Raw genomic sequence first — 26,692 nt, forward strand, 5'->3', positions numbered from 1 at the left:
ATGCGAGCGCTCCTCTGTGCCGCACCGCCTCTGGGAGGAAGCCCCATTGCCCTCTTCTTTCTAAGCTGTCATCCTCCTGCTGCAGTCGTCATTACAGTACCGCTGGTGACGCCACTCGGTGAGCGCAAGTGGATAAATAGAAACGTCTGCCACAGCGAAGATGAAAGGAGACCCGCAGCTAATGGCTCGGCAGTGATGCGCCAGGTGTGGGCCTCGCTCGAATGGGGAGGAGAGTGTGAAAACAGAGAGACACACACACTGAGAGAGGGAGACACCCAGGCACAGGGGATGCAAATGGAATTCCGCAGGAAGAAAAGGGAGCTTAACGCGGCGAGTTCCGCAGGGGTTGCGGGACTCGGTAATTGAATACGCTTTTGATATATATAAATTTTTTTTATTGTTTGGGCTTTTGTTTTCTTAACTTGGTGCCTTGTTCTAACACTGATGAGAGAATCCATAACTGCATTTTAAAAGTGTGAAGGCCGATTGACAAGCCTCGCTTCTCTTATTATTACAACTGTCTGTCCCTGGTGAGCTAACCGAGCCGCGGCTCCTAAGTCTTTTTTTTTTTTTTTTTTTTTCATTACAAGCTACCGAAAAGCGTATTCCCTCCCCCGCAAGTTGTCTGGACAGCTTGAGCCTGAGATCTCCTTTCCTCCCACCTCCTCCCAGCCCCTACCCCCAGCTGTTTCCTTCCTCCTAGGAACCAAAAGAGAACTTTGCCATTTTTCTTCCCCAAGGGGCAAGAGATAAATGTCTTAATATTTTTCTTTAAAGACGGCTTTGGCTGCTGACTCCAAATGTTCGTGTTTTTTTTTTCTTCTCCCATTGCCCCTCTCCCCATCTAGGTGACCTTAAGCTTTCCACAGCCTGGCTTGACCTCCAGATGGCTATTCAAGGAAGAAATCTCCCATTTGCTGGGGCCTCGCCTGCACTTCAGGTATGTAGAGTGGGGAAGAGGTTCTAAGGGTGGCCTTGTTTCTTTTCTTGCCCGTATTTTAATGTATTCGTTCAGAGTCAACGAATTACCCGGAAACAGGTTTTTGGGAGTTAAGATGCTCTGGCAAATGCGCCCCCCACAGCGGCAGCGGCAAAGGCTCCTAGCTGGGAGAAGGTGCTGTTCTTACCCAGAGATTTGGGGCAGGGGTCGAGAAAGACCAGCACGTGGCATTGGGGTTCATAGAGGGTTGTCTAATGGGGCTCTCTGTCCCTAGTGCCCTGCCCCAGGGTTTTGGTCCCCTGCTCCAAAAGTGGGTGGCATTGGGATTGAAGAGAGAGAAGGCATCGAAAATGCCATGAAAGTACAAGTGACTGGAGTTCTCATCAGTTGTCAAAGACAGAGGGGGACCTCCAGGGCAGGGCTGGGGGTGTGTGAGTAGTGCCGAATGTCTTTGGGAATAGCCACAGGCTCCCTCTCAGGTCTGCTTCCAGGGGAGGTGGAACCCATTAGGAAACTGACCCCTTGCCAGTTTTGAGTGTGTTGGGGCTAGGTAGGCAGGCTGGGTCTCTCATTTTGCTGAGGCTAGAAGGCAGGCCCCTTCTTTGCGCTGCAACCGCTCCCACTAGACTTTCTCTGCCCCTTTCTAGGAGCTTCTAGCGCTAAGCTGATGGCTGAAAAAGGCTGCTTTGCCCCTCCTCCTTCTGTACGTTCCAAGACAAAGCCCCAACTTCTGAAATTCGAAAGAAAAGTCCCTCTATCACTCAGTATTTTTAACTTTATCTTTTTTCTCTTCTCCTTTTTCTTTTTCTCAACTCTTCCCCCCTGTCTCAATCTTCCTATCTGTGGGCTTCCAGAGGTGATGAAGGAAACGAGGAAAGACAGAAGTTCCCTTCTCAAGTTCTGCCTTCCACATGTCCCCCCCCCCCACTTGATAAGAACTGTTCACTGACCTCCCCTTGGGGTCGGGTGTGCAGAGGGAACTGGAAGGGAAGGTTCTCATAAACATTTCCAATCCCCGGGACTCCCAGAGTCACCAGGTGCTGAGCACTGCCGGCCCCAAAGTCCTGGAGAATATTTCAGAGGTGAGAGGAGTGATCCGGATCAGAGTCCAGAGCCTTTTGCCCTGGCAGAGAGTTATCCTAGGATTCCATGGTGCCCTGTCCTCTCTAGCTGGTAGGCAGAGCCTGAGAGAACACCTGGCTTGCTCCTTCCTTCCTGTCAAAGTAGAGCCACCAGCGTCTGCGTTTAGATCTGCCACTATCCTTCACCTTCTTCTGGGCCCTTCCAGCCCTGGGCCTGGGGCGCTCCCCCCCTTCCCTTCCTCTATGCTCCGCAGCCTTCGGCCAACTCACAGCAGCCCCCCCGCCCCCGCTGCGCTCACCTCGGCGAGGCCGGGTCCTCAGAGGGACCCCTGGCTGCCCGCCCCGCCCCCAGCTTTGCATTCAATGGGAGTGCTCTGTGTTTGATCCTCTTTTCCTCCGGGTTTTCCGTGTGAGATGAAAGAGGAGTAGGATTGAGAGATCAAGAGGTGCCACTTGCGTCTCTTTCCTGGGCCCGGCCCATCCGAGCCGGACTTCCCCTGGTGTCCCGGGAGGAAGGAGGCTCGAGCCCCGGGCTCAGCCTCTCCCAGAGGGGGCTGCCTCTTCTGGGCTTCGGATCTGAAGCTTCAGGGACGCCTTCATCCCTCTCCTGACTCCTGACTCCACTCTTTGAAAATGTCTCAATTCCCCCTTCTTTAGACGCCTAACGTACCTCGATGGCAGGAGAAAATTTTTTTTTCCTTTTTAAACCAAATATCACTTCTTCCAAAAGCATCTTTCATTAATATCAGATGAAGAGGGGTCTAATTTTTAACAGGAAGAAGAAGAAAACAGGAGGCTCGATAAAAGCACTGTTTCTAGTTGGGGTTTTCTGGGGGGGTGTTGGGAGGGAGTGTTTGTTTTTGGTTTACGGGGAGGCACTGTAATAGCGTGGTTATCACTGTATCATGGAGGTTAGTCCCTATGCGGCAGAAGAAAGGTAAATTCACAGAGGGAGTAAAACCCGCGCGTCGCCGAGGCCTGGGCGACCCCATAAAAGAGAGGGGGTGATAGCAGCCTAGTGGGGTCCGGCCCGGGCCCCCACCGCTTCTCACCTCCCGCGGCGGGAGGGACAACCCTCCTGTCTGCGGGCCTGCTGTCCCCTCCCCCGCTGGGGCGGGGGTTTAGGTCCAGCCGGCTCCTCTGGGATTGAAATTCTCCGGACTTCAAAAGCTCGCGGCCCCGCTTCCGCCTGGCTGGGCTGGGCTGGGCTGGGCTGGGCTGGGCTGGGCAGAGGGTGGGTGGGAACCCCGGGGAGGCGACGCGGAGATAAGATGCGCGGGTTGTGTTAAATGGAATCGGAAGCTGGGCCAGGGCCACCAGACGCGCCGATCCTCAGGAGCCTCTTCGCTTCCCGAGAAAACCCCGGCTCCGGAGAGCTGAGGCAGGGGGTAGGGAACGCCTCAGTGGCCAGCGGACCCGCTCGGAGCGATAGTCTGAGGCCCTGAGTACCTTCTCCAGCTGGATGCTGGGTCTCCTGGCAGCAGGCACGCGTTCCGGGCGAAAGGAAGGGACGCGGAGACGTGGGAAGAGGAGTAGGGTTCGGGAGGTGATTTGGCTACCTCAGTGTGGGCAGAATTTTAATCAAGAAAATGTTTTTGCTTCTCACTTTGGTGAAATGTCAGAGCAAAGGGAGCTTCCCTTTAAACAGTAAGCGTCGCCGGGCTGCCGCGGCAGTGATCTGGGGCCCTCAGTCACCTTCCAAGCCGAGGCGCGGGCTGTGGCCATCGAAGTTTCCCCGCGCGGTGGTCTCCACCGCGGTAATAGTGGGAGGTGAGGAGACTTCTGGTGGTTGGTCCCCATCTCCTCCCTGGCAGCTGCCGAACCCAGAGCACAGAGGCACTGCAAGATGTGCTCCTCAGGGAGCAAGGTCAACTGGATCTCAGAAGCCCAGCGGTCGGCCTTTCTGGGGAATGAGGAGACAGATCATGCCCTGCCCACTTCTCCCCACCATTGCCCGCCCTGCAGAGGGCGCCACAAAACAGTTTTTCCTTCAGGCAGGCAGAACCTGTGGCTTCCGGAACTCTGAGCAAGCACCCCCTTCTCTCTCTACTCTTGGAGCCAATGGCCAGGCACCCAGTACAGGAAACTGGATGTTTTCAGATGTTTTTGCCGGCCCATGACACCTACTCCTCATGTTCTCGGAGCCAGGCAGTCCCACAGTCACTCTTGCTTCCACACCTGTCAACCTTTGGCTCCTATAGGCTTGAGCCCAGTGGCAGCAAGCCCTGGACAGCCTACAACCTATACCCACCACCTAACCATCGAGGAGCCGGAGGATCTCCCCAAGCCCAAGGCTTGCTTCTTCCTGAAGCTACCAGCTGGAAGGGCCCATGTTTTGGTCACAGTTCTCCAACACCCAAGCACCCAAAGGCCCCCTCCCCTATCCTAGCAGAGATGGTATGTGGGGCGGGGGAGTTCACCATTACTGTCCTGAAATTTGCTTTCATTACAAAGTGCTTTGATGCCCATTCCTCCTTGACTCTTAAACCTTTAAAAGCAAGCAGCAGTGCCTTTTCTCCCACACAGATAGGGTGACCAGTGGTCTTGACTCATGGCCAGGGCCTGGCTGAACACTGGGCCCTGGACTAGTGCTCCTTCCAAGTCCTTGTCCCTCCCTGGCAAGCAGGGATAACTTAACATCTGACAGTGCCTTAACACTCCATAAGGCAGCCTCCACAACCTCCCACCCTTTTCTGGGGTCAAGCTGTGTTCAGAGGCCTCACAGAGAGGTTATCCACCTGCCCTCAGAATCAGGAGGCTCAAAGACCCACATATCTAAACTGTCCTCACCCTGCTTCTCCATAATTTCCCAGGAGGGCAAAGAGAAACTGCATCTGGAAGTCTAGGAACCCCACATGATAAAAGCAGTCACTGTTGTAGCATTTCACTTGTATTAGCTCTTTTCATTGTCACAACAAAGCTAAGGAAGATCTTGTGAATCACTCCTACTTTCTGAAGCACAGAGAGGAGGCTCATATATAAATGACTCATCTCCCATCCCTCTAACTTCAGGACCACACTCACAACAATTTGAGCTATTAGAAAGTGCTAGGGACTATCATATTCTGAGCCTTTCCTTCCAAAACCTCCACTTGTGGACTTTTGCCAAGATGAATTCACAGGGGCTAGGAAAAACGTGTGTTGGGGTAGGGTAGGTGTGGGAGCAGGGAGAGGTGTAGGCGACTAACCTCTAACCACTCATCTTAGGCATGAAGAAGAAAAGTAAGGAATAAAATGGCCCAAAGTCATTTGGAAACTTGTTCTAGAGAAGGCCACTTCTTCTTTTAAGAAAAGAAGAAAAAAGAAGAAATTCCTTTCTTCTTTTAAGAAAGGAATCAGAGGCTGAGTGGGGATTATGCATGACCTACAGAGAGGCTGGAGCCACCCTTCATGGTATGGGGTAAGAGAGACTAAACTGCAGGTGGGAAGAGTCTTCAGGGCCTGAATTCCAAGTAAGAATGTCATTGCAGCAGGTGATTCTGGAGACCCTGAGAGACAAAGTCTGGTTTCTCTAACCATCACAATCCACTGAGGCCCTGAGCAACTATCTGAAAAGCAGCAAAACTCATCAGGCTTACCTAGCCAGTTTTAACATCTAGGGCATTATGGCCTCCACGTATCTGGCAAACCTCTCTCCAGAAAAATGCACAGAGACACTGAAGTTAGCCTTCAGTTTCCCATGCCCTCTACAACCCAAATAGAGCCACCAAACTTCAGACACAACTGCCTAATCCCTCTGATAAGGAGGTATGGCTTTACCAGATGTTTTCCCTTAAATGGCAGCTACCTCTGTCAAACTGTCTTCCAGCACTGACTGGCCCAAGGGCCAAAACCTTAGGGACTGGCTCAGCCTGCCCACGCGTCCTCCAGGCTCTGCATAGGCCTCCATTCAAAACCAGACCTGGGAGGTGACATCTGGGTGGAGAGAATGGTGGATCTAATGCTTCTGTTGTTAAAGGCAGGACTTCATTTGGGCTGACCTTCCCTTGGGATAAGGGTGACCCACAGGGAAAGGAACTGGATGGTTATTATGGAGTCCATTATGGGTTGTTTTCCCTTCTAGGGAGGAGGAGGGAGGGGATAGTAGTCCTTCAGTTTTGTTTTTAATAAATTTTGACTGGGCACAAACCATTTCCAAACTTTCTGGACGGTCCAAAGGCCAGAAGAGCCTGATAGCTCCCCTCCTCCCCGCAGTGGAACATACCCACCCCTCACCCTGGTGCTGGTAGAGGGAGCCTGCCTACTGAGGCACCCATCTGGGTGGTCCAGCCGGAGGACCCCTATCTTGGTGGCGTCACTACCCAGTGGGATCTGTCTTCTACGATTTAACTAGCCTTAAATGCCCTAAACGCTCTCTCCCTCCCGTTGTGGGTCTCCCTGTGAGTCTCTGTTTCTGTATGCTCACTGACTGCCTGTCTCTGCCCGTTCCCGGGACAAGGAGGAGGCCGCAGCCCCTTCCTCTCTGCTTTCTCGGGTTCGCCAGGCCAGGAGACGCGGTGGCGCCGGAATGCGAACAGAGGAGCCGGTCTCCCGGGTGAGGGGTGGGGAACCGCCGGCACGCGAGAAGTCCAACCAGTTGGGTCGGCTAAGCCGCTCCCTCCGAAATGGAAAAACCTTTGTGTGAGAAGTTAAGGGGACTGAGTTTTATAGAGCCCCTCCCGACCCAGGCTAGCCCCTTCCTCCAACTGAGCTTTAGGGAGTCCCGATGGGGTACAGTTCCTCCGGATGTGCAGAGGGAAAACTGAATCTCAGAGAGGTTGAGGAACTCGCCCAGGGTTACTCAGCTGGGAAGTGGCCGGAGCTGGGATTTTAACCCAAGTCGTCCAGCCAAACGTAAGATTCTGTTTGTGAGGTTAACACTGAACCCCCAGGGCCGAGGACTACGTCCCCTGACACCGCAGATAAACCAACTGCAGTGCCTCGGCTAAGACTGAAAGACCCGGCAGTGGCCACCCTCCTCAGGCTGGATGGATGGATGCTGCTTCCTCCACTGCAGAGGGTGAGCAAGGAGCTTGAGCCAGCTTCAGCTGTTACCGTAAGTCTCAGAGGAGCGGCGCATAGTGAAAAGGTTGGCTAAGAACCCGGAGGGCCGGAGGGCGCCGCGACGTGGAGGGACTGTGCGTTCCCGGCTCAGAAACCTTTCAGCGAGCCAGTGAGGGTGCCCACTTCCTGCAGCGCTGAGTTTCGTGGGTCGGGTACAGGCTATCAAGGGTTTGTTGTAGTGGAGGAAGAGCAGGAGGAATGTCGCCGCGGAGAACAGGGTGTCAAAGGCCCAGCATAGGAGTGCCCGCGCAGTCTGGGCCTAGGTCTGGAATCTCAGTCCTTTCCTTTCCCCCGCAGGGCCGTGCGAAGTGTGGCCCGCAGTCCTTTGAACGTCCCAGTCTGGCCGGAGAGCCGGTCAACCGCCCCGTCCTGTCCTCTTGACCCTTTTCTGAGCCCTCCTCCGCTCCCTCCCCTGGCCGCCGCGGTGACAAAGCGCAGCTCCTGAACTGCTGTCTTGGTGCGCCCCCCACTGCCGACCGCCAGAGGAGGAAGTCGCGACTCGTTTCAGCATCTCCGCTGGCTCCGATCCCACGACTCTGCGGTGGGCGGCAGCCCAAATCCCATCCCTGAAGCCCACCTTCACTCGGTAGGGAGTCTCCCCTCTCCCTAAGCGCCCACCTTCCGAGCTGGACCCCAGGAGGAATGGGTGGCAGGTCGCGGCCCCTTAGTCTTGTCTTCTAGGGACCGGTTATTACCGTGAGAGGGGGAAAGAGCAAACAACTCTGAGATGCTACCCTCCCCACTCCTTTGAGAGCCGGCAGAGAACATTTACCTTCAACCAGTCGAAGCTTGCCTAAAGGAGGGTCACATAGGTGAGAGTGTCTTATCGATTCCCCTGGTCAGCCAGTATGAGCAAATCACACCCCAAAAGCAAGAATCCACCCAATTTGTTGTGGTGCAGAAAGCCCAGGGGGTCCCCTTGGACACCCCTGTCTCCGCAGACCTCAAGGGGTTCTTTGAACCTCACTTGATTCTGAGCAGTAACTCTCCCGGCAGCAAGTCTTTTCAGATTCCCTTCGAGGTGCTTCTCAAAGTGTGCTCTCTGCATCACCTGGGAACTTGTTAGAAATGTAAATTATCCGTCCCACTCCAGACTTAATGAACCAGAAACTCTGGTGGGGGTGGGTGGGCAGCAATCTGCATTTTGACAAGCCCTCCAAGTGATTTTGGTACGCACTCCAGTTTAAGAACTGCTGCCCTATGGATTCCATTACCCTGGTTTCTAAGTTCCCATGATTCTTCACTCTGCCTGGAACAGCTTTTTGTAAGTTGACTTGTTTTTCAGCCTCTGGTGCAGAGCTTTATGCCTCATTTACTCATGTTTATTCACCCTTGTTCTTTACACGTTATCACCTCCATGTGTCTCTTTGTGCACTAACTTACTACCTAACGATATCATTATTTAATTTAGCTCCTCACTCATCTCATTCATCTATTGCCTAAGGACATTCCTTACTCACTGGTGTATTAGAAACTACCCTGCAAGTACAACAGTTGGAGCAGAGTGGAAATCTTGCCCTACCCAGACATTTCCTTCACAGAAAGGAATCAAAGGCCTTGAGATGTGATTGGTTTGCTGGCTTTAGAGTGGAGAAGAGTAGATCTTCCATGCCCCCAAGGACTATGGACAGGGACTCAGTGATTTAGGCAGCTGTGGTAGCTGGTTAAAAGCAAGCAGCTTTAGTAGGAATCAAAAGGCCTAGCCATTTTACTATAGATACAAACACTTGTTCATTCAGGTTTTTCTAATATCAGACATACTCTGGGATATTATTTGATAAATTAAATATACAACTAATGTTATAAATTAGGCATCATGAGGCCAGAGTGCCACCAAGAATAAAGATAGCCATAAATATCTTTGTTTACTGGGTACTACTATAAATGCTTTACATGTATTATATTGTTTAGTCCTCATAACTCCATGAGGTAAGATAGAGAAACCAAGTTTCTCTTGTGGTTAAGAAGGGTTAAATGCTTACTCAAAATCACACATCCTGTTAGTGACAGAGGTGAGATCTAAATCCAACAGTGTGATGCTAGAGGCCAGTCTCCTACTCATGGGATTCAACCCCTGCCTGTGGAAGCCAACAGATCATGCCCTAGGATCTAAACGGATAGATTTCATTTCCAAAGAAGACTAAACTAGTTGGATGACTGTGAAGAATACTGCAACTTCACCAGGCATTACTACTTCTAATATTAATAACAATTAACAGGTGGTCGGCCTTTTCTTATCTAGGTAACATTTTTACACCCACAGTCCCATTTGACAATAATTCTGTATAATAGGAAGAACAGCTCTTGCTATAATTCCTATCTTACAGATGAGGAAACTGAGACCCATGGAAGTTAAGTGCCTCCCCTCAAATCACTCAGTTAATGAATGTCAAAGCAAGGGATACGGTTGCTCCTTTTGACTTCTTCGGTTTTGCTTCTGATTTTTTTCTTTCATTCTCACTTTAGACACACATACATGTATCATCATATTAATCCTTGACACTAATCTATTCGTTTAGGTTGCTTTGAAAGACTTCTGTGTCCAGCATTTTGTTTGCGCCTCCCCAGCTCTCTAATGACATCAAAGAGGCCAGAGTTGTTCTTTTCAGTTTCCATTTGAAGAAGCAAAGATCCAGAGAGTTCAGAGGACTTGACCAAGGGCACAGAGCCTCAATAAGCATGTGAAGTCTCAGGCACTTCACAGACAAGCACATCAATTTTGCAGAGAATTCTACAGAATGAATGAATTATTCTTAGTCCCTGCCCATCCTTAAAGCCTGGCAATACAGACAGACACTCAAAAGAAAGCCAGACAATTGTAAAGTACTACTGACAATTTATAAGTATTCAAAATATAATGTGCTGTTAGTGCATGGTTTTGTTATAATGGACTTAAAGTTCTTTCATAACTTCCATTATTGGCATTATGTCAACTTTGGAATGTTTTCCTAATTATTCTGGAGTCAGCCTTACTGTTCTTGGAAAGAATTAGGAGAGGAAAGAAAGGTCAGTTTTAAAAATAGGCATGGAAAGGGCCAAAGAAACCCATACTCAGGATGTAACTCTGCCCTGATCTTAGGCCTGAGGCAGGGGTTTATGCTTTCCCAAGTGCCAACACTCAGACTATACTTTTAATCCTGAATATGGCCCATCCGCAACTGAAGAGCCAGATTACCTCCAAAAATTGACCAGTTTTCCTTTTATTAGAATCTTACTTTCATCACAATCCTAATCTTTTCCCAATACAATGAAAAGAACAAAAGCCTGTGTACTTAGCCTCTAAGCTAAGGACATGATGCATGCTCTCATCCAAGCCTCACAACAAGTCTCAGAGGAACATATAGGTCTCCCCATTTTACAGAAGAGGAAACTGAGGCATAAAGAGGTTAAGCAACTGGCCTGAGGTCACACAGATAGCAAAGGGAGAGCCAGGGAGGAAACCCAGATTTGCAGATACCAAATTTTATTTCCAATAGCTATAAATTCACTCTCACTATGGATGTAGATTTTGAAGTCTGATCCAGCAGGAGAGGAGCAAGAAGGAGTGTAGTGAGGCCTGAAGTTTGAGTCTAGGAGGAAGAGAGATCCCAGAGACCTTTGGGAAGATAGAAGATGACCTGTAACTTCTATGAGAACAGAATCAGTAGTCGAGGAGTGCTCTCAAACTCACCCAGCCAAGACTTCTGGTGCTGCAAAGACACTTGGTTTCAAGGTAAGAGCATGCACTTGGAGCCAGATGAACCTGAGCTTGAACCTCAGTTCTGGCACTTACTCCAATGACCCTGTGCAGACCAAAGCTGCAGGACATTAGATCTAAGGGATGACATGAGGTCTGCCTCATGGAGCTGTCCTGAAGATTTAATGAGATGCCAAGTGGAAAGGGCCTAGCACAGTGTCTGGCCTATGGTGGATACTCACTTCAGTGTCCCTGCGATGTAATGCTTAGTCACTCAGTCATATCAGACTCTTTATGACTCCATGGACTGTAGCCTGCCAGGCTCCTCTGTCCATGGGGATTCTCAAGGCAAGAATACTGGAGTGAGATGCTATGCCCTCTTCCAGGGGATCTTCCCAACCCGGGGATCGAACCCAGGTCTCCCGCATTGTGGGTGGATTCCTTACCAGCTGAGCTACCAGGGAAGTGCCCTTATTTCACCCTATGTTTCTGATTCTCCTTACTCAACATTATACTCCTGGTGAATGAGAACCAGCACTGAATGTGAAGTAAAGGGGAATGGTGCCCAGAGAACCACTGTATGATACGCCCTTCTCCTCGCATGATGGCTAACATTTCCCGGAGAAAATTACACAGCAAAACTAAGGTGCATTCATGCACTTGTTGGAGTTCAAACAAATATGGAGATGGTAAATGTGTAACTGAAGTAAAGAAACTGGTTGGTTGGTACCATCTTTGCAGTAACATGGCATCCAGGTTCCTGAGTCCTTTCTATAACTCCATTCACTGGGAACTTGGATAGGGAGAAGAAAAATCAAGACATGCCTAGTGTGATGATGGAATTTCCCCTTTATGGTAGTTTAAAGGTATAGGCAGATAATACATAAATAAAAACAGGGAACCACTATTGCCCTCTTAACTATAGTGGTAATTTAGCCTAAAACTTAAGTGCCCAAACTCAGGTTAGACAGCTTGGGTTCTGATTCCAGTTCTGACATTCACTATAGCATTGAGTAATGTTGGGCAAGTTACTTAACTTCTTAGAGCCTCGGTTTCTTCATATATAAAATGGAGTCATATGAAGATAAAATGAGTTATTTTTATTTATATAGAACTTAGAAGAGTATTTAGCTTGTAGTAAGTTTCAATTTAGCTGTTACTACTGTGATGTGTTACTTCCCTGACTATAAGCCCAAGGGAGTTTTGTAAGTTTGTGCAATGAAAGAAAGATGAGTGAAGCAAGTGCTCCACGCCTGGGGCAGATATACCAGTGGGCAGCCACTTACAATCAGAGCTAGAGAGACATAGGGTTCAGTTCTGGCTCCACCACTAGTGGGCTAGGACAAATTGCTTAACCTTCAGGAGCTTCCCTATAAAATGGGGATAAACAGTAGCTGCCTGGTCATCTTCCTGCAGTTACTAGCCCAGATAGAGTCCTATTGCCTGCCATTTTAGCTCTTAATCTTTGGACTCATAAAGATTTTCTTCTGCTTATTAAGGAGCACACCCTCTGGGAGGAGTCCCATTTTAAGCCATCACCTCTCAGTCCTTAGAGACCCAACAACACTTTACCAGTGTTCTGAGAGTAGGTGAGAGGAAGGCTGGGGCAGGGGAGGGGCAGGCTTAGAAGCAGGATTGAGGAAATGAGAGCAGGACATGAGTGGATTTCCAAGACCTTTCACTTCCTTCACATTGTCTCCTTGAGAAGTTCTGCACCCAGTGCCTTACAGTAATGTCACTAGCTTAATGCTGCAAATATAATAAATTGCTAAATGAGGGGCTCCCCTAGTAGTCCAGTGGCTAAAACTCTGATCTCTCAATGCTGGGGCCTGGGTTTGATCCCTGGTTGGGGTAGATCCCACATGCCACAACTAAGACCCTGTGCGGCCAAATAAATAAATAAAAATACATATTAAAAAAATAAATTGCTAAATGAGAACTACTCCTGACAGTCTCTCTTCTATTTTGAGGGAAGAGATAGAGTTTTGGTGGCATGGGACTTTCTTTGATATCTGTGGGAGGTGGATAGTATAAGAAATGCAAGGAGGCTGCCATGTTGGGCAATGTTTTCAGTGGATGTTGGAAGGTGGGGGAAGTACATTACAAAGATTTCTCCTTTCTCCAGCTGGCTGGCTTAAGGGCGGCCAATTTGTTAAGCAAAACTATTTAAGTCCCCTTCATCAGCTTCCACTCCCAATTTTTTGTCCCTATGCCCAGCAGAAGGTTCCAGTGTTATTAGTCTTCCTGGTGAATGTCTCCGAAATCCTCAAAAGATAAACTCAATCTAAAAAATATTTGCTGGGGTCCTACTGTGCACCCTGGGGGTTCCCAGGTGGTACTAGTGGTAAAGTACCTGCCTGCCAAAGCAGGAGACATGAAAGACGCAGGTTTGACCCCTGGGTCTGGAGGATTCCTTGGAAGAGGGAATGGCAACCCACTCCAGTACTCTTAACTGGAGAATCCCATGGACAGAGGAGCCTGGTGGGCTATAGTTCATAGGGTCGCAGAGTCGGAGACAACTGAAGTGACTTAGCACACATGGACGTGCTGTGTGCCATATCCTCTTACAGAGGATAACACTCAGTTACAGAGTGACTGTGACAGAGACTGCTAACTTTCTCCCCTTCTTTCATCATGAAAGAGTTCCATAATTCAGCAATGCACATAGCTTTCACATCTACAGACCACATTGCCCTGCCTCCATTGCAAGTAGGGATATCACTGGAAGTAAATTCTGACCCAGTGATGTCAGCAGAATGTTATGTGGCAACTTCCAGGCACTATCGCTAAAAGACAGAAGTGTATAAACCCTTACACAGTCATGTTTACTGTTTCTTTGTCCTGCCTGGAGCTTGTCTACGGAGATCCCAGACCTTCACATGGCAGAGCAACGAGGTGGAAGAAGCCTGGATCTCTGACATCATGGAGCACCACACCAGGAGAATGGGAAATGAAGGAATTCTGTTTTCCAAATTAAAAAGAGAGAGTAAGAAAGGGGAGGGAGGGAGGTGGAGAGAGAGAAAGAAAGGAGAGACCTATAAGAAAATGTAAATTTCCCAAGGTTTCAGAGTTGTGATAAAGGGTGTGGATGTATGCATGTGTGTGAGAGATTTTCCACTGAAAAATTATAAAACATCTTCAGAGAGCTTCAGGCTACCCTAAACCTTTTTTCCAGGCAAGCAGCTGAACCAAAGAAAAAATTGCTAGAGTATTACAGAGACCTAATTATTTTTACATGTACAATATGCCACTTAAAAAAAAATAATTTTACCCACACAGTGATAACTAAGTGAGATATTATAGAGGGATTGTGAAGATGGCAAATGAGAAGTTTCTCTGGAGACAGAATGAAAATGAACAAGCCATTCTCAGGAGACCAATTGAGAAAAATAGCCAATCCTTCTATTTCTATTTCTGTTCTCAATTTGCTGTGAAACCTTAAGTGAGCTATTAAACATCTTGGACCTTATTAAAATGGGGTGGTAATTTCATATAGAGTGAGTGATTTCAAATCCAAACTGAGACTCTCACATGCAAAAATGTAGGTTTTGTAAAAAGCTGTTCACTTTCTGCTAAGGAGGTAAGAGGATATGTTTGAAGAGCTAACATAGTTACCGATAGATACTCCATATGCTAACTTAACATAAATGCCTCAAATTTTTATATCCTTGATGGAGGGACATCAGGGTCTCTGGCTTATTTTATGTACTTTAGTCTTGGGTGGGAAGTGCTTTTAAGTAAAATAAGAAACCATTTCAGAAGTCTTTCTCCTTTTCCACATCGGTTATTTATTAACTGTAACAATTCCCTTTTCACCCACCATGTTTCCCTATGTTCGTTTTATGATAGGGAGCCTCACCACTGTGAGACCAATTCTTCCTGCCTCCCTGGTGAAAAATGGGGGACAGAACGCAGAATCGTGACAGGGCTGGCCATATAACGTGGCTCTTGCTTTTGCTGTCTTCATCCACTCTGTAGGTGGCGAGTTTAAAGGTCTGGGAAAATCCCCCTGATGGCTAGACAGTGGATTTCTAGTGGGATCAGATTAGCACATTCAAGTAGAATCGCTGTAGTACCGGCCAGATCTGTTTTCAGACCTGTGCACCAGGATGAGGAAAAGCTGCCCATGGGTCTGTGATGTTTCTTAGACAAGAATCCAGCCCCTGAAAGGTGGAAATAAGACACATGCCAGCCATTAGGGATTGTCTCCATTCTATAGGCGTAGATGGTAGCAAGGGAAACTTTGTTTCCATCTATGCCTATAGGATAGAGTCTAACCAATGACTAGGTCAAAAGCCAAGAGCCCAGGTCAGGGTCATGTGCAGCGTCTTTGATCAATGACTATGTGGTACTGACGTCAAGAGAATGGGCCAGTGGTCAGGGAAATGGACTCTAGTACTGCCCCTGCCATAGCCTGGCTGGGTGACCTTGGACAGGTCACTTCACTCTTCTGGACCTTTGTCAGTAAATAGAGCACAGTCCCAACTCTGCCACACACTGGTGACCTTGACAAATTCACAGCACTGTGTATCAGAGGAAGCTGAAGGGATTTGTATTTAGAGTGTCCCAACCACAACATTCTGTAACCCCAGCAGGAGTCACACACCATGCCTGATAGTAGCAGTGAGAGAGCTGGCTTGGTCATATTAAGAAACTGAGGATGTCATAGACTGGGATGCCAGATTAGCATCAGCTAATAGTGTTGCCAAATATTTCATTTGCAAATGTTTTTACATGTTGGCAGCTAATTCGAATTGTTATAAAAGTCTGTACTAGCTGATGACTCTAGGGCAGAAGTTCCCTACTAGTCCAGTTGGGGGGACTTCTGCATTCCACTGACTGGAGAAAGAAACTGATTAGGTGGGGACCTGGCTGGTAGCCCAGTTGATGGAGGGTCCCCCATGTGGAGAACGTGGCCGTGTTGGCCAAGACTGAGCCGGCTAGTCTGGCCTGAGCTCCTACCTTAGCCTGGTTCCCTGGTGCACCTGCAGTGATCTGGGTCAGCCTGGGCCTGTTTGCTTCCAACCCCAGTGGTCTGCCAGTAGCGGTTGGAAAGAGGATGTAGGGGGCAAGAAATGACCCTTGGCCTGCGGGTACCAGGCCTCCAGGGTCCGGTCACCGCAGAGACGCACGGCTTGGTGCCAGCAATGCCTGGGGCAGGTGCTGGGCTCGCGCAGCCCACCACTCAGCGACTCGCGGCTAGGGGCAGGTTGGCATGGGGTGGGCACCGCAGCTCCCACCGAGAACCCCCAGGAAGCAGCATCCTGGCGCCAGCGGGCTGCAGATGGTGGGGAAGGGGCCAAGCGGCCAAGGAACCCCCAAATCGACGCCACGTATTTGTCAGAAGGAAATTCGACCCTGGAGCAACAGTGGGCTGGGCAAGCACATTCCTGCCGGTTTCAACAGGGATTCTCCATCTGCCAGAAAGCCTCGGCTCCAAGCGGCCGGGTCCCACCCCTCTAGTTGTGGGGAGCAGAACTCCCCAGAACACGGTTCCCCAGGCAGAACCATGACTCCCGGGGCCCCTCCTCTGGATACACCCCAGTGCACCCAGAGGTGATGTTCTTTCCAGGCTCCTCACCTACTCCAGCCTGCCCTTTACAGAGGCGGAGCTCTGTCAAGTTCAAACACAAAAACCTATTTTTCTACTGATTCAGTTTGTGCAAAGGAACTTTGAAGACTGACAACAGCGTACAAGGACACTCACCCTCACACTACTGGCGAAACATAAAAATAAATATACAAACATTTAAAACCTCTTTCGAGGTAATTTTGATAGCTGTGAGTGTAGTTATTACTCCTTTTGTCTCCACAGTCTCACTTCCTGAAAATTTTCCTACACAATGCACTCAAAAATATTTATTGCATCACTTTAGTGATAATGAAAAAGTGGAAACAACCTAACCATCCAACTACATATAAACTGATTCAACAAGTAATGGAAAAACTCTATATGTAAAAGTGTGAGTTCACAGGCAAATGGGTCTAAATTTACATTAAATGAAAAAATAATAAGTTGTTAAAAAATGACATGGTATGATTACTCCTTTGTTAAGGTGCAGAAAGAAATTTTAAGTAAATTCTGCAACTCAATCAGATGTGATTATTGGTTTCTTATAGATGATTATATAGGAAGCATATGTATATTTTATATGCACATACATCTAGACATTGTTTAGCTTTGAGGTATGATGAGTGGAGGCATTAACTTACCACATTACATATTTCTTCAAATTTTGATTTCTTTTTACATAAGCATGCATTAGTTTTGCATTTCCCATGCTCAAAAAATAACAAAGGTATTTTTAAAAATCGTAGACTTTCCTCATTTCCAGACCGCCAGATTGTTATCACTTTTCATTACTGATTGTTTCATTAGTGTTATTTTTCCCTTCAGCCTCTTCTCCTCCCTGTAGAGTATCCAAGAAAATTGCATTCCTTTCATTATAACTTATAAACTGCTTGTTTCATATGTGCAAATAATTTTTAACCCCTTTCAACTGCAAGAATAAAAGAAATGAGAATATTATTTCCACTTAATCTATTCAAATGAAAATATTAGGTATAGTATTTTTTGACCCTTGAAAGCAATGAAGTTTTTAATCCTCCTTACTTCTCAAGTTCTGTGTAATTTTGTCTTCTAGCAGCACATATTCTCTCTCAATACAGTAAACCATAAAAGTAGATCTTTAAGTGGTTTAAAAAAAATTTTTTTTTAATCCATAAAGCCTTCATAATTTCTAGAGGAAATAATCTTAGAAAGTTGAATAGGATTTCCAGGGACAAGATTTGGAGCAGGCAGGGCACTCTTGGCTGAAGGAAGGATACTGTGAAAGAGCTGGGAGAGGGGTATTTGACTCTGGGATTGTTTAAATCAATCTGAACATTGTCCCAGAAACATGAGCTCCATTCATATTATGGGAAATAAGCATGGCCACACTTAAAACATGCAGAAATGCAGGGATTGTCTGGCCTTTTAAAAGATTCATATAGAAAAATGGCACTCAGCAACAACAAGCCAAGAGCATCCACCCCTATCAAGATGTCTGTTGTGATTCGTAGTTACACACAAAACATCATATTTCCTTAGGCAAAAATCTCAGAATATACCAAAATCATACACTCACACACATAAGTCAAGATTTTTGCTCAGACCCCTGTTATCTTTCTCCTCCTTTTCATATGCATTAATAGCATCAGTATAAAAGGCAGGTGTTCTGGAACAAACTACCCCGGTTCTAATCCTGACTCTGCCATATATTAACTTATGACTTTGGTCAAGTTATTTAACTTCTCTGGGTTTCAAGTTCATCACCTCAAAAATGGACATAATAACATTACCCATTTTACGGTGTTATGCAGCTTAAACAAGGTTATATATATATGTGTGTGTGTGTGTGTGTGTGTGTGTGTATACATATATATAAAGATTTTAGAACACTAAGCTCTTTAGAATACTGAGATATAGCTTTAGAATATAATGCTTGCTAGAATACTGAGTTTAATAAAAGTTACCCACAACTGTTGCCTATTCTTATATCCCCTAGGAAAGCTTATGCTTCATTCTCCTCTCCTTAAGACACTGCCATCTCCACATTCTTTTAATTGTCCTGGTTAGCTCCATCCCTGATTTCATGGAGATTCTAACAATAGCTTCTCCTTCTCTTTTCCTTCTCTCTCCTACTCAATGGGAGGCAAATACCAAATCTGCCTGCAATGCAGGAAACCCTGGGTTGATTCCTGGTTTAGGAAGATCCACTAGAGAAGGGAATAGCTACCCACTCCAGTATTCTGGCCTGGAGAATTCCATGGATTGTATAGTTTGTGGGGTCACAAAGAGTTGGACATGACTAAGCTTCTTTCACTTTCACAGAACACCTAATTGGAAACCTGTATTCTGTTCTTCCTCTCTGTGATAGTCTCTGAGTTTTTAAGAAAACTTTTCTGACGTGTATTTTATATGTTATTAAACTCATCCATTTCAGGTGTATGATTCCATGATTTTTAGTAACTCTACTGTGTGGTGCGACCATAACAAATCATTTTTCGAACATTTTCATCCCCCTGGCCCTGCCAGGATCCCTCATGACCTACAGTTAATCTTACTTCCCTCCAGCTTGAGGCACCCACTAATCCACCTTCTGTCACTAAAAATTTACCTTTTCAAGGTTCATCCATGATGTAGCATATGTTAGTGGCTCAATATTTCCTATTTTATTGCTTATAAAATTAGAATGGTTTCTACCATGTCTATGAGAATTACATTATATAGCAATATTGATATTATATAATTAAAATTACTATTACACCTATATTATTCTAGGCACTGAGCTAACTGCTTTATCTGCATCACAAAACTTAAACCTTACAACAGCCTTATGGGTTATCTGGGTAACATCATATTCATTTTTGAGTTGATGAAACTATTTTAGAATTGTGAGTAGGTTAATCTAAGGTCACAAATCAAGTAGGCAGTAGGGTGGGGACTTAAACCTAAATCTATCTGACACCAGAATGAAAGCCAGAGTCACCTTCAAAATTAACAATTTTGAAATTGCATACCTTTCTATCATCACAAAAACAAAATTCAAGGAAATATTCATATAAACCCCACCAAAGAGAGAAATGGCCAGGGCTTCCTCAGTTGTAAATCTCCATTCATATATAAGGAGTTTGTTCTCCATCATATTCTCCATCCCTGATGCGGCCCTGTTTGGAGAATGTTTAGCTCCCTTGGGAAAAAGCTGGTAGCATAAAGGACTCAGTTTGGCTGGATCAAGATTTCTGATATCTAAAGACGTTGCTCCTGGCACTGTCCTAGTGCATCCTCAGGCAGCCTGGAGAGGGAAACTAAACCTTTACCCATCACCCTGTCTAACAGGAAAGGAACATGGTGGGGCGGGCTTAGAGACCCGGTGACTCCTACTGTTAACAATATTTAGACTGGAACTCATAGCAGCATACTCTAACACTCAAGACGGACTATTTCAATACTGGTCCATCCACTACCCAGTGGTACTGGAGAAAACTGTTTAATAGGCAATTTCTGCTGCCACACTTGTCTAAACACCCTTGTCTAAAGATTTCTAAAGACATCTCCAGTTGTTTAAGGCAGTAAAACCTAGTTGACATTCTGTGATGAGCCTCAGGCTGGTGACATTCACCTTCAAAAATGTGTTGTTATTATGAATACACTAATAATATTTGCTGTGTTAATAAATACTACAACAAGCCATGCTCCAAATCTGTCCTATCGTTTCTGAGATAAACCCACGCCACCCTCATTAGCTGCAGAAGGAAGGGCCGTCAGAATGGAAACCAAGCCCCTTATTGCATGAAAGAATCCCAGAGACCACAAGAGGGTGCCTAGGTGTTCTGGGGATGAGAAAACAAGTCTTCCAGCCCATTGGAAAGATCCAGGAGAGACAGGTGCTCAGAAAAATGCCACTTCAGCTCAATAGCACCTAACTTTGGCGATGATAGCATTTTACTGCCTGTGTGCAGTGTCCTTTAACAGTATCATTTATTCGTCAAATGAAAATAACTATTTGTTAGTGTTAGATGTCAGGATAGTGACGGGGCGGGGAGGGTAGTAAGGTACTACATCTGTTTCTTGATCTCTTGCAGGTTACACAGGTACTTTGTGATACTATGCACTTTTTTGTACGTAGTATTTCAATATAACTTATCCGAAAAGGTACAGATGAAAAATAGTTTAGAATGAAAGGAGCCCAGCATAGTGCCTGTTACATAGTAGGTGGACATCGCGTTTGTGTTCATTGAATAAAGGATCGCGTTCGATCCCATCACGTGGGGTAAGCAGACTCGTAGGATACTGTTGATACTGTCGTCATTATTAACCTTTCTTCACAGGTTGGAAGACGTTCCAGGATCTTGGCCCGGTCACACGGTTAAGTCGCGGGGCCGGGAGCCTCGGTTCCTGACGCCGAGCCGGAAGAGGGTGGATCACCGCCCCATTTCGATTTCGCCGCCGCGCGGGCGGGGTCCCGCCACAGTCCCGAGCGAGGCTGGCCGGAAGAAGCCGGGCGGCCGGAGGCGGCTCTCCAGCCCGCAGCAGCGAGCGAGCTCCCAGGACGCGACCGGAGCGGACGGAAGGAGGCATCGCTGCGCTCGGCCCGGCCCGCGGGGGCTCCCCCGGCTCCGCGTTCCCGCGGTCGCTCGCCGGGCCCGCGGTCCTGCAGGCCGCGCCGGTCCGTCCGCCCACACCTTCGCGCTCTCCGCACCCTGGTCCCCTTCTCTGAACTACTGTGACCAGCCTCGGGAAAAAAGCCCCAGCTTCCCAGAACTATTGGATATCATCCATTGGATGTGATGGCAGCAGTAGGAAAATACAGAAATGTAAGAAGAACACAGCTTTTTCTTAGACCTCAAACAAAAACCTCCCACTTGGGCTCCCCTTGACCACGACTTAACTACACAAGCCTATGGACCTGGCTCAGGGTGGCTGAGACAGGGTCTCCTGGGTCACACAGATCCTGGCCTTGGCCATCCAGCCCTGGGACCTAGCACGAGTCATGGACCTTCTGCCTCACTTTTCTCATCTGTAAGATTGGACCCCCTGTCCAATTCATGGGGGTTGGGCATGGGAGTGAAATGAGATACCCCTGCAAATCACGGCATTTAGCAGGTAGTGGGTACTGGACAATACTTCCTTAGCCTCCCCAGCCTGAGCCAAACTGCCCTTTGTGCTTGTTCCCAAAAACCTCTCTCTCTGCCTGTCCTGGATCAGAGACACTCTCTAGGCCTGGCACAAGTATTCAGCCTCCTTGCTGCCTGCCCCAGCCTTCACTCCCCCATACCTCTCAGCACACTAGGCATGCTGTCCCTGGGTCTTTATTCTCAACCTTCAGTGTGAACATTTATGTAGCTGTGTCACCCCACCTTTCTCTCACAAACTCACACATGCACACACTTACAGATTATTAAGGCTGTTGGAGGATGAGTATCAAAATGCCAAGTTGGTGCCTAGCACGGAGACTTGCCAGCCCAATAAATGTCTGTTGTGGGGCAGGGCGGTAGGTAGAGAAGGCCTGCACCACCTCTAGCCTCTTCCTCCCAACCCCCACCTCACAGCGCCCTCCCCGCTTTCTCTGCAGCTGGTGGTGCTAAAGACTAAGCCTCTACCCCCTCCCCTCAACTCAGAAGCCATATTCACCCTAGCCGTGGTGACAGGTTGATGACTCCTATAACAGGCCCCTTTCCTCCTCTGGGGGGTTCCTGCCTCTATGGAGCCTGGTGGAGGGGCCACCAGCAGGGCCGGAAACCTGGGGAGAACGTCTCTGGCTGCCACTGATTTCTGTTCCTAGAATTGATGTTTTTCTACAATTACAACCTTCCCTCCTTCATTATGTCTCCTGTGTTCCTGAAGCAGTAAATACCAGGGTTATGCATTATATTTCCCATAACTTACTTTCAATGATCAGAAAAGCTTCTATTAATAGACATGTTATTGACAGGGAACCTGGTTTTGAAGCTGAGAGTAAGATTTCTAGAGCAGTGGTTACCTGCTTAGCACAGAGATGCCCACCTCTCCAGCTTCTGTCCCCTGGGCCCCTGTCTGCACACAGTACAGTAACAAGAGACAGCAGATTAGCAGTTGAAAACACGGCCCCCAGATCCAGTGCTTGAGTTCAGTCCTGGCATTGCCCCTTAACCTGGCTGTGTTTCTGTCTCTCCATCTGTGATATGAGGATGATGACAATAATAATTCCTAGAGTTGTTAGGCAGATTAATGAGTTCATATCTGTACAGTGATTAGCACTCTGTAAGCCCTCAGTAATTTTTGTCACATACCTAAAGCTTAATACAGCTGGAGACCTTGACTCCTAAAGGTGTCTAGCTAGCCCTAAATGCTTGTAAACTGTTCTGAAAAAGAGACCTAGGATACCTGTGGTAAAAATATGCACAAGGATCACCTAGTTTAACCCTGGTCTTATTGATATTTAAGCTTGATAGAACTGTACTTGGGAATAAACTAATCTCTCTCAACCTTTACTTTCCTTCATTTGTGTTATGTGTGCATGGCCACATTCTGAAAGGAAAACAAGAAAGGAAAGAAGGGGAGAGGTAGAGAGAAGGAGGGAGGGAAAGAGGAAGGGGGAAAAAGAGAGGAAGGATCAGGTTGAGAAGGCCGAATTGTGATAAAAATTCTTATTTTTAAAATTATTTTCCATCAGAATTAGAATAATAATGCCAAATGTTCAATAAATAATGCCAAACTCATAATTTCCTGGATCTTACAGTTTCTAGAAAATCTAGGTCAGAAGACATTGCTGGGCCAGGTCAGCTAGGTCTCAGACCTGGAGGGAAGCAATGGCTGCAGCCACCGGATAAGCATCTGCCCACCAGCATCACAGAGACCGACTCCCACTTCCACACTTGAAATAGGCCCTCCACTCCCTGATAGCATCAACGGCACAGGTTGCACAAAACTCAGCCATTTCCCACTTCAAGACCAGGTATGACAAGGAAAGGAGCTTTCTTTCACTTGGTGCTCAGTCGTGTCCGACTCTTTTTCAACCCCACAGACTGTAGCCTGCCAAGCTCCTCTGTCCATGGAATTTTCCAGGCAAGAATACTGGAGTGGGTTGCCATTTCTTCCTCTAGGGATCTTCCCCACCCAGAACCCAAGTCTCCTGCACTGCAGGTGGTTTCTTTACCACTAGCGCCACCTAGGAAGCCCTTCTTTCACTCAAGCCTGCCTGAAAAGGTGTGGCCTGGATCCCCTTCCTCCAGCATCTAAACACACACACATCTGTCCTGGATTCAGCATGTCTAATGGTTTGGATTATATGCTGTAGAAACTATAGGCTTCCAAAAGGCTTCATGAAGGTGTTCCAAGTGGAGGTTCAAGGCAGCCCTGAGAAGGTGCTCATGACCCAGCTGGCCAGAAGGCCAAAAAAGAAGAGACTGGCTCCCATCCTGCTTCCCCAGCTCTCTGGAACCCTACAAAGATCATTTCAAGCCGAGCACTCCGGTTTTGTTTTGTTTTGTTTTTTGAGAAAGAAAGTGTGATTTTCTTTGCTACTCAAAAGGGGAACACAGTAGGTTCCTAACCTACTGTGTTAGCACTTTAAGAACTGAGCCCCTCCTCTGAGCACTCCACTTTTCCCCCCAGAAATGCCTGCTTCACCTAGGCCTAAATCAGTAATTCTCCACAGGGGGATGATTATGGCCCTCAGGGAACATTTGGCAAAGTCTGCAGACATTTTAGATTGTCACAACTGGGGTAGGGTCTACTGGCATCTAGTGGGTAGGAGCCGGAGATGATGCTAAACACTCTGCAGTGCACAAGACACCCTCCACAGCAAAAACCATTCCAGGCCAAAATGTCAATAGTGCCTAGATTGAGAGATCCTGACCTAAACCAAAAGCCAACTGCCTTGGAGGAAGTAATCCCTCAGAATTCTCCAGCAACCTAGGCAGAGAGCAAACTGGAGCATGGGGCTGGTGGGGAGGAGCCCAAGAGAAGGCTTTCTCGGGCCCCAGGCTAAGAATGGGGAGGTCCCAACATACTCCTTCCTCCTGCTTTGCCTGCAGAACACAAAATCCTGGCATCTGAAAAGATTAAACAAAACCCATGATTCCCAGCCCCTCAGGCTGCATAAGCCTGCCCCTCATCTCCTATTTCCCTCCTGCACCCCCTACTCTTGGAGCACAGTTGGAAATTCAAATTGCAATCTTTTACTGTCCAGCCCTCAAAGGCTCAGCCTGCTTCCTCTCCCAGGGACAAAGTCTCCTCAACGTCCTGCCTCCCTTTGAGATGAACCCCCCAACCCTGCCTCTCTCACCAACTGTAAGTTTGTCTTCCCCACCTCCCTCTACCCCGCCTTCTCTCTCTAATTAAACCACATCCAGGGTGTTGGGAGGGAAGGGGAAAGGATTCTGAAGACTTCCGTGCTGCAGGTTCTGGGGGCCTACAGCCTCATGTTTTTTTTGTGAGGTGCCAGCCACGCTGTGATCATTAAACCCCACCATGGTCGGGGGATTTTCTTGCTGCTGTTAACCTGGGAGCCAGCTCCATTCTTGTTTATCAGACTTGATTTAATTCAGCTTGGTCAGGTTCCAAGTGTTGAGGTGGAGATTAAAGGCAACTGAAGAATCCAATTAGCTGCCCAGTCTTCTTTAAGCCAAAAAATCAGGTCACAAACTAGATCAAAGTGAAATTATTTCTCGACAGCTCTGTTCATTAAGGGGAGGGTGGGAGCTCATACTGGTAAGCTGGGCTCATTATGGGGATTGGCATTTTAAATACAGTATCTCCCCCAAATTATATGTTTCAGAGGTCACAGGGAGAAACCGAGATTATCTCATGTGAACTCTCTATTTGCTTAATAGAAAACAGCCGAAGAACGAGCAAATATATAACTTCTAGGAAAAGACTTAAACAAGGCCCCAATTTTCCTGGGCCGGAAAACCAAATCTGGAAACTGGAATTGGCAACAATCACTCCCAGCCAGAGAATTCCTCCTCTGGGTGATCTAGAGAGCTGAGAAAGCTAATTTTTCCAGGTGGCCCTATATTCACCCATTTTCATGAGAGCCCACCCCTTTTCCTGGCTGGGTGCAGTGGCAAGGGAGGCCCCCTGGCTGCCCAGCCCAACCTCCCCCCAGTCCCAGGACCTAGGCAGCTTTGAAGAGAAACCACTCACCATCTCTGGACTCTGAGTCCCACGCAGTGTCATTTCCAGCAGCAAGAGATTCCCCTTGGGCCTTCCCGTGTTTCTATGGGCTCTTCTGAGGAGGCTGAAGAACATAGGAGGAGAGCAAGGAAGGCCATGATCAGATTCATTTCCCATAGGAAGGATCAAATATCAAATTGCTGTGAAGGCATTTAAAAACCCTCAGTTTCAAAAAAAAAAAAAAAAAGGAAAGAAACCCTCAGTTTCATGTGAGAGAAAGAAAAATTACATTCAAGAGAGCAGAACAGGACATGTGCCCTCCTTCTTCTGTAAGCACTGATTTTGGACTAAGGAAATCAGCAGAAACCATGGCTTTTCCCCTCCCTGTTCCCTTCTGCTTGCAAAATTCCTGCTTAGCTTCTCAGGCAACCAGGAACCTCTGGGTTAGAAGATGGCATTTTTAGGCTCTCCAGGTCACAACCTTGTGGGACACTGAACGTGGTTAAGTTTGTAGGGTTTTTTTTTCGAGGGTGGGGGAATAGGTTGTGACCACTTCTGGAGTCTCTGAGGTCTGAACCACCAGTGAGAGACCCCTCCTCAAACTTCCCAGTCTCTCCATCTCATCCAAGTAGGGTCTGGGAGCAAAGTCACTTGTACCTGGAGGTCTGACCCTCTTGAGTGGAGTAAAGATAGGAGAGAGCAAGGGAGACACAGGAAGAACAAGGAGAGTCTGAAAGCTTCTGTGAAAGCGTCTATCTGCACCTCCTGCCAGGTTCTTGCTGTCCCCAAATTTCTAGCTGTTGCATCACTAACCAAGTCTGGGAGTCTTGACGACTTTATTATGTGGAGGCATCCAAGTCATGGAGTTTATTTTGGGGTTGCAGCCACTCAGGACCCCCACTAGGCTTTTCTTCTCCCTTCCATCTCCCTTAGCAAGAGCCTGTACCCTCAAGGGAGAGGTGGGAAGCTCACACCTTGCCCAATATTGGGAGATCTAAGGACCCAGACCCCTGAGCTCAAGTAAGTGCAGCCCAAAGGGATTCCTCTTGGATGATGCATTTGAAGCAAAAGGAAATCATGTATGTCTCCTGGGTTTTGTTTTTCTTCTCTGTGTATTTCCCCTCATGGGATTACATCATCCTTCCAGATCCTTCCACACCCGCCTATTCTCCATGCCCCGGGGCTGCGGGGCAGCAGCGCTGCCAGGTCTTATAAAATACACGCTGGATCCTACACGGATTTTCTAACGTGTCCCATAAGATGGACTGAACGCCCAATATTTTCGTTTTGTTTTAAATCAGCGGCCAAAA

At 47.5% G+C, this 26,692-nt stretch overlaps 1 protein-coding gene across 1 annotated transcript; it reads left to right on the forward strand.

The window, feature by feature from the left end:
* On the forward strand, positions 1 to 22,716 carry LOC133246211 (uncharacterized). Its single transcript, XM_061414282.1, has 3 exons — positions 1 to 204; positions 849 to 940; positions 20,615 to 22,716. The coding sequence occupies exons 1-3, from the start codon at positions 1 to 3 to the stop codon at positions 21,072 to 21,074; spliced, it is 756 nt and encodes a 251-aa protein (XP_061270266.1). The 3' UTR covers positions 21,075 to 22,716.
* The last annotated feature ends 3,976 nt before the right edge of the window (positions 22,717 to 26,692 follow it).

The sequence above is a fragment of the Bos javanicus genome, chromosome 4, assembly GCF_032452875.1.
Source record: "Bos javanicus breed banteng chromosome 4, ARS-OSU_banteng_1.0, whole genome shotgun sequence".
NCBI lineage: Eukaryota > Metazoa > Chordata > Mammalia > Artiodactyla > Bovidae > Bos > Bos javanicus.